This window comes from Oncorhynchus clarkii, chromosome 4 (assembly GCF_045791955.1).
Source record: "Oncorhynchus clarkii lewisi isolate Uvic-CL-2024 chromosome 4, UVic_Ocla_1.0, whole genome shotgun sequence".
NCBI classification, from domain to species: Eukaryota; Metazoa; Chordata; class Actinopteri; order Salmoniformes; family Salmonidae; genus Oncorhynchus; species Oncorhynchus clarkii.
The window spans coordinates 20916144-20941823 of NC_092150.1; the positions used below are offsets into that span (position 1 = coordinate 20916144).

General features: G+C 44.1%; 1 protein-coding gene and 1 pseudogene across 4 annotated transcripts; both read right to left on the minus strand.

Annotated features, from left to right (window-relative positions):
- Positions 1-1045: 1045 nt before the first annotated feature.
- On the minus strand, positions 1046-17612 carry LOC139407620 (protein ENL-like). 4 transcript variants are annotated; one of them, XM_071151450.1, is made up of 12 exons: positions 17531-17598; positions 15289-15351; positions 14920-15100; positions 13066-13148; positions 12148-12291; positions 11237-11362; positions 6980-7718; positions 6617-6725; positions 6168-6267; positions 2186-2254; positions 1835-1906; positions 1046-1692 (listed from the first exon to the last, which is right to left on the minus strand). In XM_071151450.1, exons 2-12 carry the CDS (start codon positions 15316-15318, stop codon positions 1564-1566), a joined length of 1782 nt encoding a protein of 593 aa, XP_071007551.1. In that variant the 5' UTR covers positions 15319-15351; positions 17531-17598; the 3' UTR covers positions 1046-1563. The 4 variants fall into 4 exon arrangements, with proteins under 4 accessions (XP_071007551.1, XP_071007550.1, XP_071007553.1 ...); XM_071151449.1 differs by having other exon boundaries at positions 2177-2254; XM_071151452.1 differs by lacking the exon at positions 15289-15351 and having other exon boundaries at positions 17531-17612.
- A 2925-nt stretch (positions 17613-20537) lies between these two features.
- On the minus strand, positions 20538-23766 carry LOC139407942 (alkaline ceramidase 1-like; annotated as a pseudogene).
- Positions 23767-25680: the final 1914 nt, after the last annotated feature.

Below are 25680 nucleotides of genomic sequence, written 5' to 3' on the forward strand. Positions count from 1 at the left end.
TATCATCCCCCTAAAGCCTCTGAAATGCTCACCCAGACACACGCCCCCACACACACACCCACCCAGAGACACCCACACTCACCCAGACACACACACCCAGACACACACACTCACTCACCCAGACACACACACTCACCCAGACACACACTCACTCACCCAGACACACACACACACTCACTCACCCAGACACACACACACACTCACTCACCCAGACACACACACACACACACTCACTCACCCAGACACACACACACTCACTCACTCACCCAGACACACACACACACACTCACCCAGACACACACACACACACACACACAGACACACACACACACTCACCCAGACACACTCACCCAGACGCACACACACTCACTCACCCAGACACACTCACCCAGACACACACTCACTCACCCAGACACACACTCACTCACCCAGACACACTCACACTCACTCACCCAGACACACTCACCCAGACACACTCACCCAGACACACTCACCCAGACACACTCACCCAGACACACACTCACTCACCCAGACACACACACACACACACAGACACACACACAGACACACACACACTCACTCACCCAGACACACTCACCCAGACACACTCACCCAGACACACACACACACACAGACACACTCACTCACCCAGACACACTCACCCAGACACACCCAGACACACACTCACTCACCCAGACACACACTCACCCAGACACACACACACTCACACACCCACACACTCACTCACCCAGACACACACACACACACTCACTCACCCAGACACACACACTCACTCACCCAGACACACACACACCCAGACACACACACACCCAGACACACTCACCCAGACACTCACTCACCCAGACCCACACACACACACACACTCACACACCCAGACCCACACACACTCACTCACCCAGACACACACACACTCACTCACCCAGACACACACACTCACCCACCCAGACACACACACCCACCGAGACACACACACACTCACCCACCGAGACACACACACACTCACCCACCGAGACACACACACTCACCCAGACACACACTCACCTAGACCGAAAAATTCCTACAGAGAAATGAACTCCAGCTGAGAGGAGGGGAGGAGTGTTGTGTCGACTAAGGGAGTGTGAGTGGGGAGGGAGGAGATAGAGGGGGGAAGTATTGGGTTTGCAAAGGCTAGAAGTGAGGGGGGGAGGGCAGGAGGGGGAGGGAGAGTAGAGTGGTCGCATTCCACAGTTCTGCACACAGGCTGCTGTGCTGTTCTCCACAAGAAACATATATAATACGTCTCCTGCTAGATCCAGTCCAGACAGGCCAGCTCCTAGTCCTGTCCTCCAGTCCAGTCCAGGTTAGAGGGACAGTGGCATAGCTGCTCTCTCTTACTCTGACCTCTCTCCTCCCCTCACCCTGTTCCTCTGTTCTTCTCCAGCGACAAGTGAAAGTGTGTGTTCTGTTGTTGTTCTGTGGTTTAGCTCTGTCTGGTGTGTGGCTGTAGCTTATGTTACTACTCCCCCCCAGTGGGGGTCCAGGGACTGTGCTACGGGCTTGCTGTCACGTTGCTGTGTCCTCCAGGTAGCTCTGTAGTTTGCGGACGGTCGTCTCGTCCAGAGAGAACAGGTCAAAGTCAAAGGTGGTGTTGGTCACGTTGAAGTGCCCCGTCTCCTCGATAAGATTCACTATCTAAGGAGAGGAGAGGACTTAGATGACTACAAATTCACATTGATGATAACACAATAGCGTGGCCTGATAGTGTGATGGAAAAGTATGTTTTGTAACATGTATACACCTGACCACACACACACGGCTAGTCATTGCTCCATACCTGCTGTAGGACGTTGCGCTCCCTCAGAGCCATCAGTCTGCGGTGGAGATCCACCAGCTCCTCTGTGTAGGCCTGGAGAACAGGAAGAGAAGGGAGTTTGTGGTTAGTGGAGCACTCCTTTAGTCTACTATTAGGTATATGATTACTGATTAACCAGTGTTTTCTACTGCAGTTTTACACCAGGAATGTGTGGAGTGGTGAGCTGGTAGTGATATATCTATAATAGTGGTGATAGAGCAGTATTGTAGAATTTGAACACTACACTGGTAATATAACCACTTAAAACAGATGTTTGAACACAAAAATAAGAAACAAAGGTAATGTAAAACTGTGATTATTTACCCTTCCTACCTTCTCGTATCCTTTCTTCAGCACCTTCTCTGGGCGGCTGCAGATGTCTGGGCTCTTCCTGCCCAATACCTGCTCAGAGGGAGACGGAACACAGAGACAGAGAAATGGAAGAAAGAGTGGAAAGCAGATAAACAGAGATCAGAATGGGAAGGATGGTGCTTTAGGAGAGCAAAAATTGACACACCACCAGTCTGCTGTTGTGGTGCTAGGAATACAACACACTGCTTAGCCATCAATGATAACTACTAGTAATAACCCAAACGTCAACAAAGTACATGTGCAGAGGTTCTCTCAATCTCGTCATTCAAAGACTCAATCATGGACACTCTTACTGACAGTTGTGGCTGCTTTGTGTGATGTATTGTTGTCTCTACCTTCTTGACCTTTGTGCTGTTGTCTGTGCCCTGTTTTGTGCTGCTGCCATGTTGTATTGCTACCATGCTGTGTTGACATGTTACTGCCATGCTGTTGTCTTGGGACTCTTTATGTAGTGTTGTCCCTCTTGTGTTTTGTTCAAAATTTGTATTTCATTTATTTAAATGTTTAATCCCAGCCCCTGTCCCCGCAGGAGGCCGTCATTGTGAATAAGATTTTTTTCTTAACTGACTTGCTTAGTTAAATAAAGGTTAAATAAATAAGTAAATGTATATTAGCTCAGCAAAAAAGAAACGTCCCTTTTTCAGGACCCTGTCTTTCAAAGACAATTTGTAAAAATCCAAATAACTTCACAAATCTTCATTGTAGAGGGTTTAAACACTGTTTCCCATGCATGTTCAATGAACCATAAACAATTAATGAACCTGCACCTGTGGAACAGTCGTTAAAACACTAACAGCTTACAAACGGTAGGCAATTAAGGTCACAGTTGTGAAAGCGTAGGACACTAAAGAGGCCTTTCTACTGACTCTGAAAAACACCAAAAGAAAGATGCCCAGGGTCCCTGCTCATCTGTGTGAACGTGCCTTAGGCATGCTGCAAGGAGGTATGAGGACTGCAGATGTGGCCAGGGCAATAAATTGAAATGTCCGTACTGTGAGATGCCTAAGACAGCGCTACAGGGAGACAGGACGGACAGCTGATCATCCTCGCAGGGGCAGACCACATGTAACAACACCTGCACAGTATCGGTACATCCGAACATCACACCTGCGGGACAGGTACAGGATGGCAACAACAACTGCCCGAGTTACACCAGGAACGCACAATCCCTCCATCAGTGCTCAGACTGTCTGCAATAGGCTGAGAGAGACTAGACTGAGGGCTTGTAGGCCGGTTGTAAGGCAGGTCTTCACCAGACATCACCGACAACAACATCGCCTATGGGCACAAACACACCGTTGCTGGACCAGACAGGACTGGAAAAAGTGCTCTTCACTGACGAGTCGCGGTTTTGTCTCACCAGGGGTGATGGTTGGATTCACCTTTTTTTCTTTCGAAGGAATGAGCGTTACACCGCGGCCTGGAGCGGGATGGATTTGGAGGTAGAGGGTCCGTCATGGTCTGGGGCGGTGTGTCACAGCATCATCGGACTGAGCTTGTCGTCATTGCAGGCAATTTCAACGCTATGCGTTACAGAGAAGACATCCTCCTCCCTCATCTGGTACCTTACCTGCAGGCTCACCCTGACATGACCCTCCAGAATGACAATGCCACCAGACATACTGCTCATTCTGTGCGTGATTTCCTGCAAGACAGGGATGTCAGTGTTCTGCCATGGCCAGTGAAGAACCCGGATCTCAATCTCATTGAGCACGTCTGGTACCTGTTGGATCGGAGGGTGAGGGCTAGGGCCATTCCCCCCAGAAATGTCCAGGAACTTTCAGGTGCCTTGGTGGAAGAGTGGGGTAACATCTCACAGCAAGAACTGGCAAATCTGGTCCAGTCCATGAGGAGGAGATGCACTGCAGTACTTTATGCAGCTGGTGGCCACACCAGATACTGACTGTTACTTTGATTTTGACCCCCTATGTTTAGGGACACATTATTCAATTTCTGTTAGTCACATGACTGTGGAACTTGTTCAGTTTATGACTCAGTTGTTGAATCTTATGTTCATACAAATATTTACATGTTAAGTTTGCTAAAAAATAAACGCAGTTGAAAGTAGGACATTTATTTTTTTGCTGAGTTTATATATATTTTTAAATACCAGTTTGAAGGAGAAATTAAATATTTAATGGTGCTACACATAGAACTTATAACTGAATTTCTACATTGTAACTTCTGACAATGTCCATATTATAGCTGGCGCTAATAGTGGAATGATAGTGTTTCACATTATTACTTACCCGCCAGTGTTGTGATTGGCTGTGAAATTTGCTTATTGATTTCTCCCGCCGGAGCGGCATCCACTATTAGTGGCAGATATATTATGGATGTTTTCTGAAACTACAATGCAAAAATTCTCTAAAATCCAATTTGTAATGTTAACACCTTTTTTTGTTTTTTTTGTTGTTGTTTTGAATTTAGAAATGTTTCTCCCCAATTTCGTGGTATCCAATTTTTTTAGTAGCTACTATCTTGTCTCATTGCTACAACTCCCGTACGGGCTCGGGAGAGACGAAGGTTGAAAGTCATGCGTCCTCCGATACACAACCCAACCAAGCCGCAAAGCTTCTTAACACAGCGCGCATCCAACCCGGAAGCCAGCCGCACCAATGTGTCGGAGGCTACACCGTGCACCTGGCAACCTTGGTTAGCGCGCACTGTGCCCGGCCCGCCACAGGAGTCGCTGGTGCGCGATGAGACAAGGATATCCCTACCGGCCAAGCCCTTCCTAACCCGGACGACGCTAGGCCAATTGTGCGTCACCCCACGGACCTCCCGGTCGCGGCCGGTTACGACAGAGCCTGGGGGCGAACCCAGAGTCTCTGATGGCACAGTTGGCGCTGCAGTACAGCGCCCTTAACCACTGCGCCACCCGGGAGGCCTCGTTAGCACCTTTAATGATGGCGATTTTGTCAAAGGAGAAACAATAGAATTAGAAATCTGGAGTGACAATGGAGACGGAGAAAACAGTCCAGTCCTGGGAGAGATTAGAGGAGCCGTGCTTTACCTCGTTACTGGGGGAGCCGTGCTTTACCTCGTTGCCGTGCTTTACCTCCTTACCGGGGGAGCCGTGCTTTACCTCCTTACCGGGGGAGCCGTGCTTTACCTCGTTGCCGTGCTTTACCTCGTTGCCGTGCTTTACCTCGTTGCCGTGCTTTACCTCCTTACCGGGGGAGCCGTGCTTTACCTCCTTACCGGGGGAGCCGTGCTTTACCTCCTTACCGCGCTTTACCTCGTTGCCGCGCTTTACCTCGTTGCCGCGCTTTACCTCGTTGCCGCGCTTTACCTCGTTGCCGCGCTTTACCTCGTTGCCGCGCTTTACCTCGTTGCCGCGCTTTACCTCGTTGCCGCGCTTTACCTCGTTGCCGCGCTTTACCTCGTTGCCGCGCTTTACCTCGTTGCCGGGGGAGCCGCGCTTTACCTCGTTGCCGGGGGAGCCGCGCTTTACCTCGTTGCCGGGGGAGCCGCGCTTTACCTCGTTGCCGGGGGAGCCGCGCTTTACCTCGTTGCCGGGGGAGCCGCGCTTTACCTCGTTGCCGGGGGAGCCGCGCTTTACCTCGTTGCCGGGGGAGCCGTGCTTTACCTCGTTGCCGGGGGAGCCGTGCTTTACCTCGTTGCCGGGGGAGCCGTGCTTTACCTCGTTGCCGGGGGAGCCGTGCTTTACCTCGTTGCCGGGGGAGCCGTGCTTTACCTCGTTGCCGGGGGAGCCGTGCTTTACCTCGTTGCCGGGGGAGCCGTGCTTTACCTCGTTACCGGGGGAGCCGTGCTTTACCTCGTTACCGGGGGAGCCGTGATTTACCTCGTTACCGGGGGAGCCGTGATTTACCTCGTTACTGGGGGAGCTGTGCTTTACCTCGTTACTGGGGGAGCTGTGCTTTACCTCGTTACTGGGGGAGCCGTGCTTTACCTCGTTACTGGGGGAGCCGTGCTTTACCTTGTTATTGGAGGAGCTGTGTTTCTGTGGAGGTGGCACCGGGTCTCGACTGGGGCGGTGCGAGCCGTCACTGCTGTCACTCTCACTGTCCAGGCTCAGTCTGACAGGGAACAGAGGCAGAAAGCTCTCATTGTGCCCTATTTAGCACAGGGATTCTGTGTATATAGGTGGTGGGTGGGCACACGTTTTGCAAAAGGATTAAGAATTCCAATTGTTGTTTGCAGCTCAAATGATTAAAATCTTTAAAGTAACACCTATAAAGAACAGCTAACACGTGCTTATTTGCAAGAGACATACGGGCACACTGTTTCATAACGCCCCAAACATTAACAGCCAAGCAATGCTAATTTCCTAAGGAGTAGACGAACTGGTGAAAATTACATAACTACAGAAGCATCAGAGGTCTATGACACAGTAACGTAAAGAGTGAGAAATTGAGAGAGACTTACCGTGAGTCACGGTTGGGCGGGTTGGTCTTGACAGGCGTCCCTTCCTCAGAGCTGCTGTCGTCATCTGACTCCTCTGACTGTAGGTCCTCCACCATAGAGCGCAGTGGGCCTAGAGTAAGTACACACCGTTAACAGAGAACATTTTCTAAATGCACATATTTGACGCAACACAACCATCAATTAAACATCTGAATAGCTCAGCCTAAAAGAGGGATATTAAAAAAATATTATAACAATTAGCAACAGTACCATTCCTACATTAAATCACAAGCCATGCCCAATAAAGACAACCAATGTGTCAGAATGTCCTCTCCAGTGGATGTGTAAATCCCATGTTATCTGTCTAGAGAATGATAGGCTTACCTTGGCCTTGTTTCTGTCCAGGCTCAAAGTCAGATTCTGAGCTGGAATCAGAGCTGGAGCTTGAGTTAGAGGGACTGGAGGGGGCTGACTGCTCTGATTTGGATGAGGCTTCATCCTCAGAGTTGGAGTCGTCAGACTCAGGCAGCTTCTTGGGCTCCTTGACCTCCTGAGTGTCGGCCTTGCTGCCCTTGGGCCAACGACCCTTCTCCTTGGGGGGTTTCTTCTCTGGGTAGCCAGGGGCGGCTGCAGACGATGAGGAGACCCTGGGAGAGGCTCCGGTGAAGGGCCCTGCAGCTGCCCCTTTAGATCCCTCTGAGCTGCTCTTCTTCTGCTTCTTGGCACTGGGTTTGGGAGACTCCACAGTGGAGGGCCGCTTCCCGGGGCCTTTGGACTCCAGCGGGCCCCCTCCTCCTCCCCCACCACCCCCTCCCCCCCCTCCTTTGGGGGACATGCCCTCCATCTTGGCCTCCTTCAGGGTGAGTTTGGGCTCTTTGAAGGCAGCCTTGGGAAGGACCTTGCCCTCATCTTTGACTTTGATCTCTGCTGGCTTCTTGGATGAGGAAGAGGAGGGCTCGCGGGCGCTCTTGCTGCTGCCCCCTCCTCCCCCGTCGCGGTCGCTGTCACCCTTGGACCCCGCCTTGCTCTCAGAGTCTTTACGGGGGCGTTCGCGGTGCTCCTTGGTCAGCTTGTGGGGCTTGGGCCCTTTATTGCTGCCTCCACTGCCCTCTTTACTGGGCTCCTAAAGACAGGGACAAGTACACATGATATCAAACTCACATCCCTATTCAATTAGGTGCTGGGCTGTAAATATATAAAATAAAGGTAAGTATGGGCCATTCATGCAGGTGCTCCGCCACATATTTCTTGATTGTCAGCAAAGAAAGATCTGAGTGGAAGCATCATAACTGAGCTGATAATCACTCTGCTGTCAATGCACTTAGCCAAAGGCCCACTGAAGGACTAACATTGTACAGTGGGGCAAAAAAGTATTTAGTCAGCCACCAATTGTGCAAGTTCTCCCACTTAAAAAGATGAGGCCTGTAATATTCATCATAGGTACACTTCAACCATGACAGACAAAATTAGAAAAAAAATCCAGAAAATCACATTGTAGGATTTTTTATGAATTTATTTGCAAATGATGGTGTAAAATAAGTATTTGATCAATAACAAAAGTTTATCTCAATACTTTGTTATATACCCTTTGTTGGCAATGACAGAGGTCAAACGTTTTCTGTAAGTCTTCACAAGGTTTTCACACACTGTTGCTGGTATTTTGGCCCATTCCTCCATGCAGATCTCCTCTAGAGCAGTGATGTTTTGGGAATGTTGCTGGGCAACACGGACTTTCAACTCCTTTCAAAGATTTTCTATGGGGTTGAGATCTGGAGAATGGCTAGGCCACTCCAGGACCTTGAAATGCTTCTTACGAAGCCACTCCTTCGTTGCCCGGGCGGTGTGTTTGGGATCATTGTCATGCTGAAAGACCCAGCCACGTTTCATCTTCAATGCCCTTGCTGATGGAAGGAGGTTTTCACTCAAAATCTCACGATACATGGCCCCATTCATTCTTTCCTTTACACGGATCAGTCGTCCTGGTCCCTTTGCAGAAAAACAGCCCCAAAGCATGATGTTTCCACCCCCATGCTTCACAGTAGGTATGGTGTTCTTTGGATGCAACTCAGCATTCTTTGTCCTCCAAACACGACGAGTTGAGTTTTTACCAAAAAGTTATATTTTGGTTTCATCTGACCATATGACATTCTCCCAATCTTCTTCTGGATCATCCAAATGCTCTCTAGCAAACTTCAGACGGGCCTGGACATGTACTGGCTTAAGCAGGGGGACACGTCTGGCGCTGCAGGATTTGAGTCCCTGGCGGCGTAGTGTGTTACTGATGGTAGGCTTTGTTACTTTGGTCCCAGCTCTCTGCAGGTCATTCACTAGGTCCCCCCGTGTGGTTCTGGGATTTTTGCTCGCTGTTCTTGTGATCATTTTGACCCCACAGGGTGAGATCTTGCGTGGAGCCCCAGATCGAGGGAGATTATCAGTATGTCTTCCATTTCCTAATAATTGCTCCCACAGTTGATTTCTTCAAACCGAGCTGCTTACCTATTGCAGATTCAGTATTCCCAGCCTGGTGCAGGTCTACAATTTTGTTTCTGGTGTCCTTTGACAGCTCTTTGGTCTTGGCCATAGGTGAGTTTGGAGTGTGACTGTTTGAGGTTGTGGACAGGTGTCTTTTATACTGATAACAAGTTCAAACAGGTGCCATGAATACAGGTAACGAGTGGAGAACAGAGGAGCCTCTTAAAGAAGAAGTTACAGGTCTGTGAGAGCCAGAAATCTTGTTTGTTTGTAGGTGACCAAATACTTATTTTCCACCATAATTTGCAAATAAATTCATTAAAAATCCTACAATGTGATTTTCTGGATTTTTTTTCTAATTTTGTCTGTCATAGTTGAAGTGTACCTATGATTAAAATTACAGGCCTCTCATCTTTTTAAGTGGGAGAACTTGCACAATTGGTGGCTGACTAAATACTTTTTTGCCCCACTGTATGTGAGCAGAGCAGTGCGAGGAGCATCCCCAATTTGACTGGAGCGCGGAGCAATATTCCCAAATGCTGGCGCATCAACCTTCCTGCCCGCTCCAATTTCACTCCAATAGAGCTCACTTCACGAGCTTAGGGCCTTCCCGGCCCAGCATGCATTTGTAGTCTACTTGTGTGATGCTATAGACCCTTGCTTTAGCTACTGTCACGGAGTTCGCTAAAAATATTTTCATAAAGAAACAAACAAACAGGTGCAAAATCAAGGTGGCCAAAAGCAAAAGAGGGTGCGGTGATGTAATGTCAACAACAAAATAATCATTGTGGACTTCTGAAAATACACATAACCCGAAAGCACAATGGTGTACTTACTATGTGCACATGCTAAAAGAAAGGAACAAGGTGGGTAGCTAATTAAGTGTGTCATTGTAGCAAAGTATTTATAAACAAAAAAATGTAATCTCTTAAAAGTTTCCTTTATTGCTGTTCTATTATCTACACAATAGGCCATAATTTATTTTTGGTGCAATTGGCCTGGCAACTTTCAATTAGCTTTCTGTTTTGATTGGGTTATTTAGCCTAAAAACCTTTAGGCCTACCTATAGAAAATAACAACTCTGCATCCCTGCCCAGCAAGAATGGCCAAAAGGGTGTTTAGCGTCCCCAGTGGATTTGCAAGTGAGGAGTGGATGTTCTTCACTACTGGCCTGCTCTCCAGGCACCATCACATGAGCCTGAAACCAGACTCTGGCCAAACTGGTGTTTCTAAAAATGAATTAAAAGAGGCCCTGTAGACTGAGCCTAATAAGGCATTTTTCCTTTAATTTCTATTTAATTCTAAGTCACAGCCTATATGCCAATTTATAGACTATGATTTAATGTTAGTTTAAATGTTGTTTAAATGCTGAGTGCTTAATGTCCTTGACTCCTTACCTGCCTAGTGTGTCGCAAATGCTTAACAATGTATTTCTTTATAGGCTATAGCCTTGAGATAATTGAAATAATTCAGCCTAAATAATACATTTCCATTCCTTCTCAGACTCCCTGTCAGGCTCCTGACCTATTTAGAGTGTTTATATGCTGTTTAATATGACATGTAGCCTATTTGAAATGATGATCGCTTCTTACACTCACCATTTCATGTTAGTTAAAATACTTTTTCAAATCATATGGCTTGGTTTCAATACTTCAAAACCAAATGGTAGGTTCAGGTAGTCACAAAAATAGATTGGTGTTGGTTAAATTGTGATTTTAATGAATGGAGTGAATTCGGAGCAGCAGTTTTTATTCTGTGAGCGCGGAGCGTTTTTTAGCGGAGCGGTTGGAGAGGACGTGGATTTCCAACCGCTCAACTCCGATCACATACTCGGCACAAAATGCATGCACATATCCACAACGCAGAACATCGTCCATGTTGTACTATGATAATTCAACAGGGTGGTAAATGCTAAACCAGGAAAGGATGTTTGTAATCATGCAGGTTTATTTGGGATCAACTGTGACCTAGAGTAGGCAGCGAAGTCCAGCTGAATTAATGAAAGGATCCCATGATATGATTAAAGGCTTGGGAAACAAAAAGGTTTGCCGTCCCTTATCTCAACTGTATTCTACTCTCCTATTCTCCCTACCCTCTGCTGTATTGACTGGCTGAGCAATCCTATACCTTCTTTCTTATCAGTGTACTAGTCTAGGAAGTGCTGCTCACCTTTGATCCATGGGAGGTCTTTGTCTTCTTGGGGTCTGAGAAGGCAGACAGTGGGATGGTGGGGAGCATGGGGTAGTCTGGACTGGGCCTCGACACCGCCTCTGCCCCTTCTGGCACCACCATGACCTGAGAGACAAACAAATAGGGAAAAGAATGAGAACACACACCAGGGTTGGGATCAATTCTGAATTGAGTTGCAATTTGCTCTTTAATTCCAATTCAATTCAACTGGCCAAACCCCACAGAAAGATGAATTTAATTTGAAGTCAAAGGAAGTAGAATTTAATTCAAGGAAATTCCAATGGCTTGTTTATTCTACACATCACCATATAAATGTTAATTTTGACATAATGTTTGGTTATCAGTACCATGTAGTATGTTTGAAGCATAACATTTCATTTTTAAAAAAATTGTCCTAAAACAATTTCAAATAATTAAAGTGGTCTGAAAATATTTCAAGATCATGTTGTGGGTTGTCTATAAATCATTCATAATTCCCTTAATGTTTTTCAATATCAGAATACATTTCCCAGAATGCATTAGATCAAACACTGCAGTATAGAAGGGAACCATGTAACATCTCATGACAAAAATGTTTTACAGTTTGACATCTTTGCGTTCTAATCAAACTAATATGTGAAATGGTATGTGTGTATTCTTTGCATTAATAAGTAGCATTTCCTTTCGATAAAATATTTGTCAAATGAATGAGACTTTCAAGTTTTAGTTCAATTGGTTTGAATTAAATTCCACTTCCTTCAATTCAAATTCTGCTTTCTGTGGGGTGTGACCAATTCCAATTAAATTTCAATTCAACCCTGAAACACATCAACAACATTCCCTCTTGCCATTCCACTTCCCACTTATTCTAACCCATCCCACATCCACCCTGTACCCCATCCCCAGCTCACCCCTCCAGCCTTGACCAGCTTGCGCCTGAACTCCCGGGTGGGGTTGTTAAAGGTGAGCTTCTCACAGCGCAGGTGATTGACAGGGGGGTTCCCCTCCAGGTTCAGGAAGAGGTCATAGTTGAAGCACACCTTCTTGGGCTCCTCCTGTAAATAATAATGAACATATCTAATTAGCCCCGCCAAGCCCTTATCAGAATATTATCAGCTAACAGTAAGAATAAGCGATTCCCCGACCAAGTCAATAAGAGGCATACCTGGAGTGCACACACTGATAAGAACTAACATTCCACAATGGGAGAGAACTTCAGCAAACAGAACATTTTGGTAAACAAATGGATTCTTTCTGATCACCCGCCACTTTCAGAGCATGCCAGGAGTCATAGGGTTACAGATACAGGACACAGTAAAAACATTCACAGCAGATAAACTGAAGGCCTTTTTAAAACAGGCGCTACAGTGACATGAAGAGGAGTTTCAGCCAGACAGACAGCTGACAAGACACCAGCCAGACCAGCAGCCAAAGGCCCACTACTAGCATGACCAGTGTCACACACAGCCCCAGTATCACTGGCACCTAAACCTGGTGTCTACACACACACACAAATACTGTCACATGACAGACTAGAAACAGCACATGAACCATTGAGGAAATTAAAACACACACATTAAATACCAACCAAATGACATGAATATTGACCAACGACCCACAGGAAAACACCCATCTTATACAGATTGTGCCGGATAATATAAACAAGCCATTGTAGGAGAACTATATCCGATGTGATTTCAGGAGAAGGCCTTGAGCACCAGAGGAACTCTAATCCATTAGGAATCACATGCAACAGTGGCCCATATCCTGAGGGATAGATTGACACTGTTAACATAGTACCATTACAGAGGCTCTGACAGAGCTCTCACCTTGTTCTTGAAGTAGACCTCGATCGGCATGAGGAAACCTGCATAGCCCGACTCCTCCACTTTATATGGTGGCTCCTTGCATACTGCAGAAACAACAACAGCACATCAACATACATTCAGGAGGATAACATCAATGGCCATTGCTAGAAGGCTAATGTGAACTAGTGCCAGCCTCCCATTGAGAGTCAATTACAACCTGAAGCTAAAAGCTTATGGGAGCAATAATGTGCAATAACCATAATGACCGTGGACAACGACCCAAAGCTTTGCAGTGACTTAATGAGACGAGATGTGCCTGGTCTGGAGAACACATCATGTTTATTGAAGTTCAGCACAAATGGACCAAATCTGACCGAGCAACATGCATGCTTGATGTAGAAGGCAACGCTCTGAAGGCCTTCTGTGTGTTTGCACTTCACGCTACCGTAGAATACGTTTTACAATATTGATTTAAACTGTTGTCAAGGTGAATTCTAGGGATGTGCATCTTTCCCTTTCAAGACGATTTGATACATGGGCTCCGATACATTTTAGTTAGAAACTAATCGGTGCAATTTGGTTTGATTAGAGAACAAATAGATGCACTAACAATTGTTGCATAAACACATTAATTTTCCATTCTAAATAAAAATCTGCTGCTGATGGAGCTCATGAGCTGGGCCTCTGAGTTGTATCTGTACGAGATTATTTCTGTGTGTGTGTTAATGTCTATGGTATATGTACTATGCAGGCACCTGAGCTGAGTCATAAGGCATCTACCACCCCACTACCGGATTGGGGGGACAATGTAGCCTGTTTTTTGCCCCCCCCCCCATTTTGGTTCTGAAATCACCATCACCCACTAATTAACTAGTATTTTTGAAGAGGAGGTGTGACCTAGTAATGCATCAATATACTGTATATCGTTTACAAATTAGCAATGACATAGCCAATGAATATATAGCTAGCACAACTTTGGATTTCAGCCTCCATCTCAAAATCAAAATGGGTTTTACCGTTTGGATGTTTACAATTGTGAGATATTTTCTGGCATCGGCCATCCAGTGCGCCTTGCAAAAGTGATTATTGTCCCAGTTATGAAATAATAAAATTTACCCTGTATATTTAAAAATTACCATATACACGGATTGTTTAAAGCAAAACTACCAAAACTATTACTGATGATGATCAAAATAAAATATATTTTAAGCCAGGGTCAGCAGTTAGGCTATAGTCAGATGACAGTTGTCTCCGGTAGCTTACTTTTATTCTGGTAAAATGTCATTTTCAACAGCGCATAGATGATCATAATAACCTAGCAAATTACATAGGTTGTCACTCAACTAATAAAGCGTAATATCACGCAAGCCATTTTATTATTTAAACGCTGAAGGTGCCGCACAGATGTGCAAGATCAGGAACAGCGCACAGTTTGACTAGGCTACTGATATTGACTGGGGTTGTTCGGAATCCAAAATGATCTGTAGATCAATGACCGTCAACACAGTTACATGCAGTTCCACCCTGAAGGAGTGGACATATCAGTTGTCAGAAAATATGAGGTATTTTCGGAAGGTAGAAAGAACGTAAGGAGAAAAATAAAAAAAGTGTGAACTGGTGATTCATAAGGTTTTAATCGATTTTCTGACCTATATGCTACATTTGGATCGGTTCGGGGCCCATGGACCGATGCACTTGTATCTTAAGCATTTGAATCGGGGACCAAAGCGCATCAGTGAATTATTACATCCATAGTGAATCCCCTCTCCTATCCCCAGACAAAAACCAACAAAAACAGTTTCAGCCAGGTACGTGTGTGTGTGTGTTTGCGCACGAGCAAGTGCTGTTGTTGCGATGGTGTTTTGTCTGACCCACCTCTCTTGGGTTTGGGGAAGCTCTCGTGCAGCCTGAAGACGACCTTCTCCACAAAGTGTTGTATGTCCCCCGTCTCAGGCCCTCGCACAAACACCATCCAGTCATGGGTGAAGCCCTCCGAGGTTACTTTCTTCCTCAGCTGGGCTCGATGTCCTAGCTCCAGCTTCACCTGGACTGTGCACTGCAGACACAAGGTCAGACATACAAAAACAACTATTAGCATCTGAAATTGATCACTCATCGCAAGTTAGTAGGTTAGATAGGAAACAGTTTAGTTTATGGAAATTACAATTATTTGATACAATTGAGAAAACAAAGTTGTTTTTTATGAGATGGTCACATCAGAAACTACAGACTGTGATTCGTTACCGAGAACAATGATAGTAGTTGAACGGACATCCAAATGACATGCTGCAGCGATCGGGACAGCTACTAAAGAGGGATTGGGAAGAGAGAGGGACGAGGGGACAGAAAAGTCACTTTATGTCCTGGCCTGAAGAATGTGGGGATTTGGCACCTTCTCTCCACAGTCCTTGTGTGACTGAGTGGAGGGATTAGGGGGACAGGATTGAGATGAGCTGGTCTGGGACTCTGAGCCCCCCCGGCATCTCACCTAGCCATTCTGTGGCGGTAATGCCCTTAAACTCCAGTCGCTACCACACCCTAGGTCAGTGCAGCAGCCATTGAGCCCCTCCCCATCAACCAACCAGCTCCCCAGGATCACTGGCATCACCAAAAACCAGCTCAGAGATGACCAACCATTCATACACCGAGATCATCACAAACAAAATAGGTCTGAGATGGTTGGCATTGACTGGAGGAAAAAGACAAGATTCTTGATTCCTTTGAAACATTTATGGAAACAGTATGATGTTCAGTAACTTCCTTTGGTTCACTTCCCTGCCACAACAGAAAGATAACAAAATACACTGAGCCGCCATTATTGTTGCAAGTGACCCTCCCCCTGATCTAAAATGGATATTCTGAAGGGAAATGCCCTACTTGGCAGACAAGCAGAGTCTCACAACAATGAACCCCCACGTGCCATGAAAATAACACCCCTCATAACCAAGTTAATCTCCACTAGGGGAAAAAAAATCATATGAAAGACTCCTTTGATGAGGCACACAGAAGAAGAAAAAAATTGGCAAATGTCGCTGCACTCCCTCTGAAAAGAACCTGCTTCTCCGCTGCTTGAAGACAGCAGACTACTCTATCAACAGACCACAACAGGACACACCTGCAGCACTTTGAGCTCTGTACAGGTGGGCAGGCCCACCAGACACCACAGCCCTTACAGAGCTCGCACTCCAGTCTACTCCAACTATAAAACATGTCACTATCCCACCATTTTTCTGGTATGACTCTGGCCATCTCTGGTGCATTATTGTGAATTGAATGGTGATTTCATATGGCACAAATCGTACAACTAGACGTCATGATGCACAACAAGGCACATTAGCATTCCTTATCACATTTCCAGAAATAAGGCATGTAGCAAAGTGGGCAATTTAGCAAAAAACAAATGTGATGGTCTCGATTTCAGACATACGATTATTTATAAAAAGTCCATACAAACCATACAACAAAAAAAAAGTCCATACATATTCCATACAAACAAACCTTGAAATGTACAAAAATACAATTCCTATGTTAGGTGTTTCATGGCTGTTGATGGTGTACCGTTTTATATTGTTTGCCACTAAGTAATCACGGTGAACCGGCTAAAACGATTAGTCCTTCCTTGTCGTCACGGAATTCCACTGTTAGCATGCTTCAAAGGGGTAACACCGGACAGTGACATTTTCCCACAGGTGGATTCCATGAGTCAATTTGATATGGAAATAGAGTTTGCATTATCATGATGAGCATGAAAACTCCTACCTAGCTTGAGTAACAGTGGGTCAGAGTTACCGATACGATATTTCGAAAAATAAGATGGCCTACTAATGTCTGTCTATGGAAGTCAATATGGACATGCATGGACGTTCCTCAATAAGTTTTCCCCCAACCAACCAGTGTCCAGCTAGCTGTTATACAATTTGTATCCCTAGGATTTTCAAATATCTACATTAGTGCACAATCTTTGCCTTTAAACTGGTGATGTAATTCCCGCTTTTCAATTCCAATTCGTCGCCGCTAGATACACACCCCTCCTTCCCTCCCCTCCACCCAGACCTGGAAAGAGCAATCCTTTCCACCGGCGTCTTGTAGCAGCTATTTACGTAGCTAGCGAAGGGCCGAGAACGCTAGCAGGTAGTAGCTCGTGTAAATTAGGTTATAAACTGGGAAAGGAGTAAGTTATACATCTTACTTTCTCAATATATACGTCCATAACACAAAATTAGGCAATAAATCCCTTTGTGTGCCCGTCTGATTGTGTGGCTAGCTAGCAATGCTGAGTTAAGCTAACGTTAGCCAGCTCGCTATGTCAAATACCGATGTATGCGATTGAGTGTGGGGCTAGCTAGCACAGCTCGTGAGCCAACTATGAGTTCGATTAGCAGGATTTTTTCGAGCACCAGGCATTCATTCCTGTCCCGGGCACAGCCTTCTAGTATTTTTTCGTTAAAAGTTCAGGATTCACGAGGGGACACAAAAGTCACTTTACCTGATTCTCCATGATTCTGTGGCTTCAGTGATTCTTCTAACGTTATTTATTTACAGCGGCGTTTCGCGAGGTTATTCCCTGCTCCTCATTGTGTGTCAATTTCAGCCTAAACCGGAAGTCATACTGCACCCCTCCCCTTCCAGACGACTACTGGCACGCAACCAAAACAGAAAGCTTTCTCATCCAATCAGGTAGGCAAAAATGTAAGCCATTTGTATTGCACCAACCGTAGTACTTCAGAGGGGGGACTTCTCACGATCGACAAATACAATTCAAGTATTTTACGAGTGAGCGAATTCGTTTTACATGGCCCGGTATCCCGGGTAGGGGGGGGGTTTGGATTTGTGTTACATTCATTGGTCCTTAAATTAAATCTCTACGCAACCGGCGCACCGGGCCATGCAAAACGAACTGTCCCACTGATAGGGCGCTTGTCAGAATATGTAAATCAGTAAAGATGTTGGTCCAAATGTGGAATGCATATATTTGATTAAAAGTTACATTAATTTATCCTATAGTAACAGCGTATTGCCTCACAATTGAAAATAATATTCCCCAAGGAGTTCCTGTCCTTAATTGTATGTATAATTGAAACTGGGACATAATTGACATTTAAACATTTAAATTGTAATCCAACACACTCATGACATTGACATTAGTCATATAACTTAATTACATTGCTTTCTACTAATGGGTGAAATTTAAAAACGACTTTGATTTTGCTTATAGTAGGTTATATCATATTTTTCTTTGACTTAATGACGTCAATTTGATGTGTGATATTGGACAGAGTGTCAGAGTTCTCTCTCAGCCCTGGCCTCTGTGTCACTCACACTGATCCTGTCTTTGAGGCATGAATCAGGCTTTTTGAAATCCCCACCTGGCTGTCAAAGACATAAACGTCACTTAGTCAATATATATTTTGCTTCTCCACTATTGAAGTGGTTGCCACGTTTTGATTTAAGCCATCACTGAAAGGGTTTTCAATGAAATTGTATAAAATGTACAAACACACGCACAGACACACATAGATCATTCATAAGGGTTGTTGTTACCCAATATGTAAGTCATACATAAAGTCAATGGTTGTTACATATTTACAGGTTAACAGGGGCTTACAAAATAAATAAATACATATTCTAATCTGTACACTAGATGTCACTGTTGCTGCTGACAGTTAACGGTGACATGTATCATGTTCATGCCCCAATTTCTTTGTGTCAGAAATCTATTGTATCTTTCAGGTAGGAATATGGCTTTGAAAAAATGTCTACAATGTACCAAATTATTTTACGTTTCTAGTTCATACTCTATTTATTTTCTTTCGGGGGGATTTCTGGTGGGTTTTCATTTTCCAGATATTTGTTCTTTTAGCAATGATCCTGAAACAAAACACTGTAGAGGTAGCAAAAATATAAAAGGTTTCAACCTTCTAGATTAATTTCTTTGCATTACGTCTAATGCTCAATAGAGTTCCAATTAATATAAGGAAATCAGTCAATTTAAATAAATTCATTCGGCCATAATCTATACATTTCACTTGACTGGGCAGGGGCGCAGCTGGGGAGCCAGGCCCAGCCAATCAGAATCAGTTTTTCCCCACAAAAGGGCTTTATAACAGACAGAAATACTCCTCAGTTTCATCGGCTGTCCGGGCCCTGGTCTCAGACGATCCCGCAGGTGAAGAAGACGCATGTGGATGCCCTGGGCTGGCGTGGTTACATGTGGTCTGTGGTTTTGAAGTTAGTTGGACTTACTGCCAAATTCTCAAAATGACATTGGTGGCTCATGGTGGAGAAATTAACATTAAATTCTCTGGCAACAGCTCTGGAGGACATTCCTGCAGTCAGCATGCCAATTGCACACTCCCTCAAAACTTGAGATATCTGAGGCACTGTGTTGTGTGACAAAACTGCATATTTTAGAGTGGCCTTTTATTGTCCCCAGCACAAGGTGCACCTGAGTAATGGTCATGCTGTTTAATCAGCTTCTTGATATGCCACACCTGTCAGGTGGATGGATTATTTTAGCAAAGGAGAAATTCTCCTTAACAGGGATGTTAACAAATTTGTGCACAAAATGTGAGAGAAATAAGCTTTTTGTGCATATGGAAACATTTATGGGATCTTTTATTTCAGTTCATGAAACATGGAACCAACACTTTCCATGTTGGGTTTATATATTTTTTCAGTATATTTAGAAACGTCTCAAATTCATCATAGAATTTAATTCAGTAACCGTTAATCTTATTCATATACACATTTAATTGATCTCATAGATGTAGAATCCCACACATAACAAACATTGACATGGTCCTTACATTTTCTGTAATAACATCATAAAATACTTACATCTTAAGATCTCTGAACCAAGACAAACATTTATGTTTATGTGGTTGTATAAAATGTCTTAAACTTAGTTTAGTTCAGATCACACATAATATGATATTATCCCTGAAAAGGATGACAAATGTAAAGTTGTAGGTTATATAAACAAACTCTACAAGCCCTTTACCCCTAAAATGTTGTGGTTGTGATTCAGCCCTACATCTAAGCAAAGCTGTATTTTTGGGGTTGAAATAATCTCCATTCTCATCACTACAAAGACAATCATGTTATTATACCGAAACACAGATATACACAAAATTGTTTTATAAAAACATGTGGAGAGAATATCCATGCATATATGGACGCAAATAACAGATGAGGGCATTGATCAATTCACACAAAATGCATATAAAAACATACACACATTAATTCTTGTTTAATTCTTTAACATGTGCACACTAAACATAATATGCAAACATCGAACTTGATGACCTGAGTGGCATTGATTCTGCTATCATATAAAATAAGGAACAATATTATGAATTGCAACCATTTCTCAAAACGGAGTCACTGCTAAGTAAAAAGAAAGGCACTGCATTTGACACTTTTCCTTGCACGGCACTACATAGCACATTTCATCACCAAAGCCATCAAGTTGTCTCTTGGAGGTTGAACGTTCTCTAACATCTTTTCTGAGTCTTGGTGGTTCCTTTCAGGACGATGTAAGGCAAGCCCAGGACACAGTTATCACTGGGCCAGTACTGAAGGCCTGGCAGGGAGTAAGGTATCTCATAGTTGGCATCCAAGTAGGCTATCAGGGTGCTTGGGTAGGCTACAGCGATCACAATCAGAATGTGCCTAGAGGGTGAATAGAAACATGTCAGTCTGTTCATGATTATTCACAACATCAAAGAGAGAATATTATATCTAACTTCTGTTCACATCCTATCCCCTACTTTTACCAGATGCCATGCAGATAGCAGAAGTTGAGCTTTTGCCAGAGGATGCATCCGAAACAGTCACTGATCCAGTAGATGATTGTCATCCCCCACAGGCCAACACCAGACCAGCATAACCGTAGCACCTATTGGTCAGTACAGCTGTGAGTGGGGAAAATAAAGCAGAGCGATAAACAGAGAAAGTGAGAGCATGAGCGAGAGAGGAACAGAAAGCAGTTATCAGACAGTGAACTGATGGAGTGATAGAATGTGCACTGGACAGTAATGTACAGTACAATAATGAGAGGTATTGCCTTACATCCTCATCTCCAGACCCAATGAGTAGGTGATGTAGAGGGCAAGGCAGTTGAGGACGTAGGCGTTGTCAGTGGGTTTGACAAAGGAGCACAGGGTGGGCCCTTTTCATAGTTCAATTGGGATTATGTTCACACTCTCATTAATATTGCATTAATCTTTTCCCACCATTTACTTTAATATTAAAACAGTGTTAATGGGAGAGTCATTCAGAAAGCTAGGAAGCCCCTCTCTCCGACTGGCTGGTGAATATAGCATACTACAGGCTGCTCCTGGCCTGGTTGTCAGGCTCCTGGCTTAGCATGGCTTCTGTTTCAACCTGGCATGCCCTGTAAAAATATCCTGTCATTGTCTCCTGCCTTATTAACAGCCTACAGTATGTATTGCCGTTTGTTCCATATAGAGAGAACAACTGCATGATCCTTTAGCAGGGAGATCTAAACACACATGGACGCTGCCCCATGGTTACATTGAATAGAGACAGGAAGGTGAAACACGATATATGCTACTTCCAGTATTCACAGATAATGATTTGGCTGCAGAAGCCTTGAGCAGGTGTTATGGTGGCCAACCTGTCGTTGATGAAGCATGGGAATACCAGAGGGCATAGCAGAGCCCCAGCAGAGCCCCAGCACCCACAGGATGGACTGCTCATCCAGCATCTGGCCCATGAAGCTCAGGGTCATGTGGAAGTAGGCAGAGAAGAGACCTTTAGGGAGGGGACACACATTGATGCCCAATTCCTAAATGGCCCCTAGCCCCGGCCCTACCCAGTATCTAAAGCAGACCGATGAGGACACCTTGGGAGTGGAGTTATAACTTAATGAAGGTTGTCCTGATGTTTGGAGAGAAGAGTGGACACACACCCACAAAGACCATCATGATCCAGACCAGGTACAGGTACTTCCCTGGCGTAAGTGTGCAGCAGGTACAGCATGATGGGGGAGATCACGAAGACGAACAGACTGCTCATCTGGAGAAACAGAAAGGAGTGTTCTAAAAGAGGGATTCACAATGTAATGCAGTGAGTGAGTGATGCACCTGTCCACTACATCTATCATCATTGTGGCCATAAAATATGGTCCTCCGCAAACAAATAAAATACAACAATATATTAGACAAGTATACAGCAATGGAGTTTTAAAAAGGCACAGTAAGCACAGAGGTGTATATCTCAGCTGAATATTGTAAGAAATAAATCATGTTCACGCACAGTGTACTTCAGAGTGCCTGTAGTTCGCCTCACACCAGTCCAGATCTGAGCTTTCATAGGAGAACACATCATCTTCTCACTAGACTAGAACCCCGAGGGGGAGAAAGAAAGAATGGAGTGAGATTATTTTATTATTTTCTATTACTTTCAGAGTTTCCAGCATACAACACAGTGTGACTAACAATGTGGATGTAGCCTTTTTCAAAGACTCCACATGCTGGTCCACTTTTTGAAGACTCCATAACAGGGACTGGCTCAAGTGAAATGTCTGTTGTCTGTTTGTCCCCCGTTGAAAAGATAAGCAAATATCCAGGTGTGGGTGCCTTGTCATGGGCTTCTTAAACCAGTCACCAAAATGGATGCTTCAGTGTTGCTCTTGTTGTTCTGAATGTCACAATCCAATTATAATAAAGATAAATTATATGAGCTATTGTTGTTCAAAGATTATATTATAAATAGATGACAAACAGAGTAGGAAGTACTGTCAATGCACACTGTTCTGCTTCAACCATCCATACTGCAATCTACAATTAGCTTTGACCCAAAGCAAATGTCATCTTATCACCATGTATGCGTAACAGTATAGATTTTACGTACGTCCTCTCGCCCCGACCTGGGCGCGAACCAGGGACGCTCTGCACACGTCGACAGTCACTTCAAGGTCTCAGAGCAAGTGACGTCACCGATTGAAACGCCACTAGCGCGCACCGCCGCTAACTAGCTAGCCATTTCACATGGGCTACATATGCAAGTAGGTTGCAAGTAGGTTGTAGGTAGATTGCAAAAGACCTTGCATCGACAGACTGAATAATACAAGTCATCATCATGAAATTGTCATCATCAAAACACCTGTCACCTGTGGATATAAATTATATTGACAACAAAACCGCATGTGTTTATATGGAATTGTATATGACCACCATCTCAGATGACTAGATAAAATCGATATAGAGTTTACCTCCAATTTTGTAATCCAAACACAATTACTTTCTTCTCCAAGTGGCAGGTGGATTTTAATAGGGGACAAAATTCTCCCGATCCAGTTGCACTAGTCTTGACTGTAACTTCACGCCCTGGTCTGGCAATACTATTGTTAAATTGACTGTATTCCCGGTGCCTTTGCTATATTACAACCTGTCGGTTCAATTTAGGCTTTAAGTTGAATGGAAACCAAATGCGCATGGGTAAGCTTTACCTGATATCCAAACTTCGCAACAGGCAACGCGCTGTGATAAAATATATGTGTATAACTAAAACCTACAATATTAAAGTATTAAGTCATTCCTTATTGGGCATAGTTTGAAATTATAGTAATTAGAGCAAATACACATACATGCGTGAATGGCAAAAGCTGCGGCTATTCATATTCTCAATGGGCCAGGTGTACCCGCGGGGATGGCACAAGCGCTTGAGTGTGAGGCCACATTGGTCCGATCTCGTCATGCGCTTTGCTTTTGACAGACGGCATAGGTAGCAAATCGTTCGTTACCCGCCTGTTTGCCATTGTATTATTAATTTATTCTAGAAGCAAGAAGATTCCTGACGATGTTAATTGAAACTTTTGTGCCAGGGAGGTGAGTCGGCATAACTAGCTCAGTCAGCAGCATGGACACCTGTATAATGGTTCTCAATAGGGTTTGTCCTATTATGAATGTCTTGACTGGCTTATTCCCTACTCTTAAAAAAACACGCCATTACGTCAATATTGATGGACTGCATGTTGTATCCCACTTAATCCCCACATATTGCCATTCATTAAAAAAGTAATCTAGGCCAATGCTAGTTTGAAGCAAGATGAGGACCAAAGAGCCCAGCCAATCATACAGTTGTATTTTCATGTCAAGAAGTCGGGTCAGTAATGTAAAGCTCCATGGAATGAGGTCATAGTTGAGATCAGCGCTACTGGTCTGTTTATGGATCATCAGAATAAACAGGGGATCATGCTCAGGATCAACACAGTATGGCTATTGTTCCTGTCTCCACAGGTACTAATGACAATATTCAGTTATTACAGTATGTTTAAACCTCTACAGGATCGGTGGGTCCCCCACGGGAAGGTTGAGCTAACGTAGGCTAATGCAATTAGCATGAGGTTGTAAGTAACAATAACATTTCCCAGGACATAGACGTATCAGGTATTGGCAGAAAGCTTAAACTCTTGTTAATCTAACTGAACTGTCTAATTTACAGTAGCTATTACAGTGAAATAATACCATGCTATTGTTTGAGGAGAGTGCACAGTTATGAACTTGAAAAGTTATTAATAAACCATTTAGGCACATTTGGGCAGTCTTGATACAACATTTTGAACAGAAATGCAATGGTTCATTGGATTAGCCTAAAACTTTGCACATACACTGCTGCCATCTAGTGGCAAAAATCTAAACGGCACCTGGGCTGGAATAATACATTATGGCGCTTCTTGCATTTCAAAGATGATGATACAGAAAAAATACAAAAAAAAACAAATGTTTTTTTCTTTGTATTATCTTTTACCAGATCTAATGTGTTATATTATCCTACATTCATTTCACATTTCCACAAACTTCAAAGTGTTTCCATTCAAATGCTATCAAGAATATGCATACCCTTGCATCAGGTCCCGAGCTACAGGCAGTTAGATTTGGGTATGGAATTTTAGACGAAAATTGAAAAAGAGGGACGGATCCTTTAGAGGTTTTTAACATGCAACGCATTACTATTTGTATGGCTGTATTCATGAAGTATCTAGTCTGCTCATAACAGAACATGTAGTTTTATTGTCAAGGCATGTATTTATAAAACATACTTGCTGCATGCTTCAGTAACTGCTCCAATGAATAGTATAAACCTGCAGCCACACATTGACCATTGTAAATGATTAGCATTTCAATTTTGAACACGTGAAGCTCCCAGTTGTATTCACGGCTCACCTGTTGGACCAGTGTTCCCAGCTGGAGAATAATCTGCTGCGCTGCACTCTCTTTTGTCCACCTGTCATTCACAACCACCTGTAGGAATCATTAGGCTTCCAATTCAAGGTGACACATCATTCATAGTCATAATGAAGACAGCATTCGTACAGGTTTACGACACTTCGAACAAGGATGCATTCTAGGGTTCATCACACATCGCTAACATGATGTAAGAATGAGGTGGTCTTAAAGCATCAAGTTAAATTTAGTTACACATGATGCCAATGATGATGCAAACAGTGTATCAATCAATTACTTTTATAGAAAATATTTCTTTATTGTGACCACTGTCACTGGGCACAAAATATAAATTCTCTGTTAATTTGTTAATTTCAAGTTATTTTACAACAGTTATAAAAGAAGTCCATAAACTAGTTTTGTAATGAATCCAACAAAGCAGAAA

Coding starts and splice junctions, on each gene's coding strand:
- LOC139407620 (XM_071151449.1), bottom strand. CDS start 15,318: ATGTCCGTTCAACTACTATCATTGTTCTCG. Junction 12,292..13,065: donor AGGTCTACTTCAAGAACAAG/GTGAGAGCTCTG, acceptor TATTATTTACAG/GAGGAGCCCAAGAAGGTGTG. Junction 6,268..6,616: donor CCGCCCAACCGTGACTCACG/GTAAGTCTCTCT, acceptor GTTCCCTGTCAG/ACTGAGCCTGGACAGTGAGA.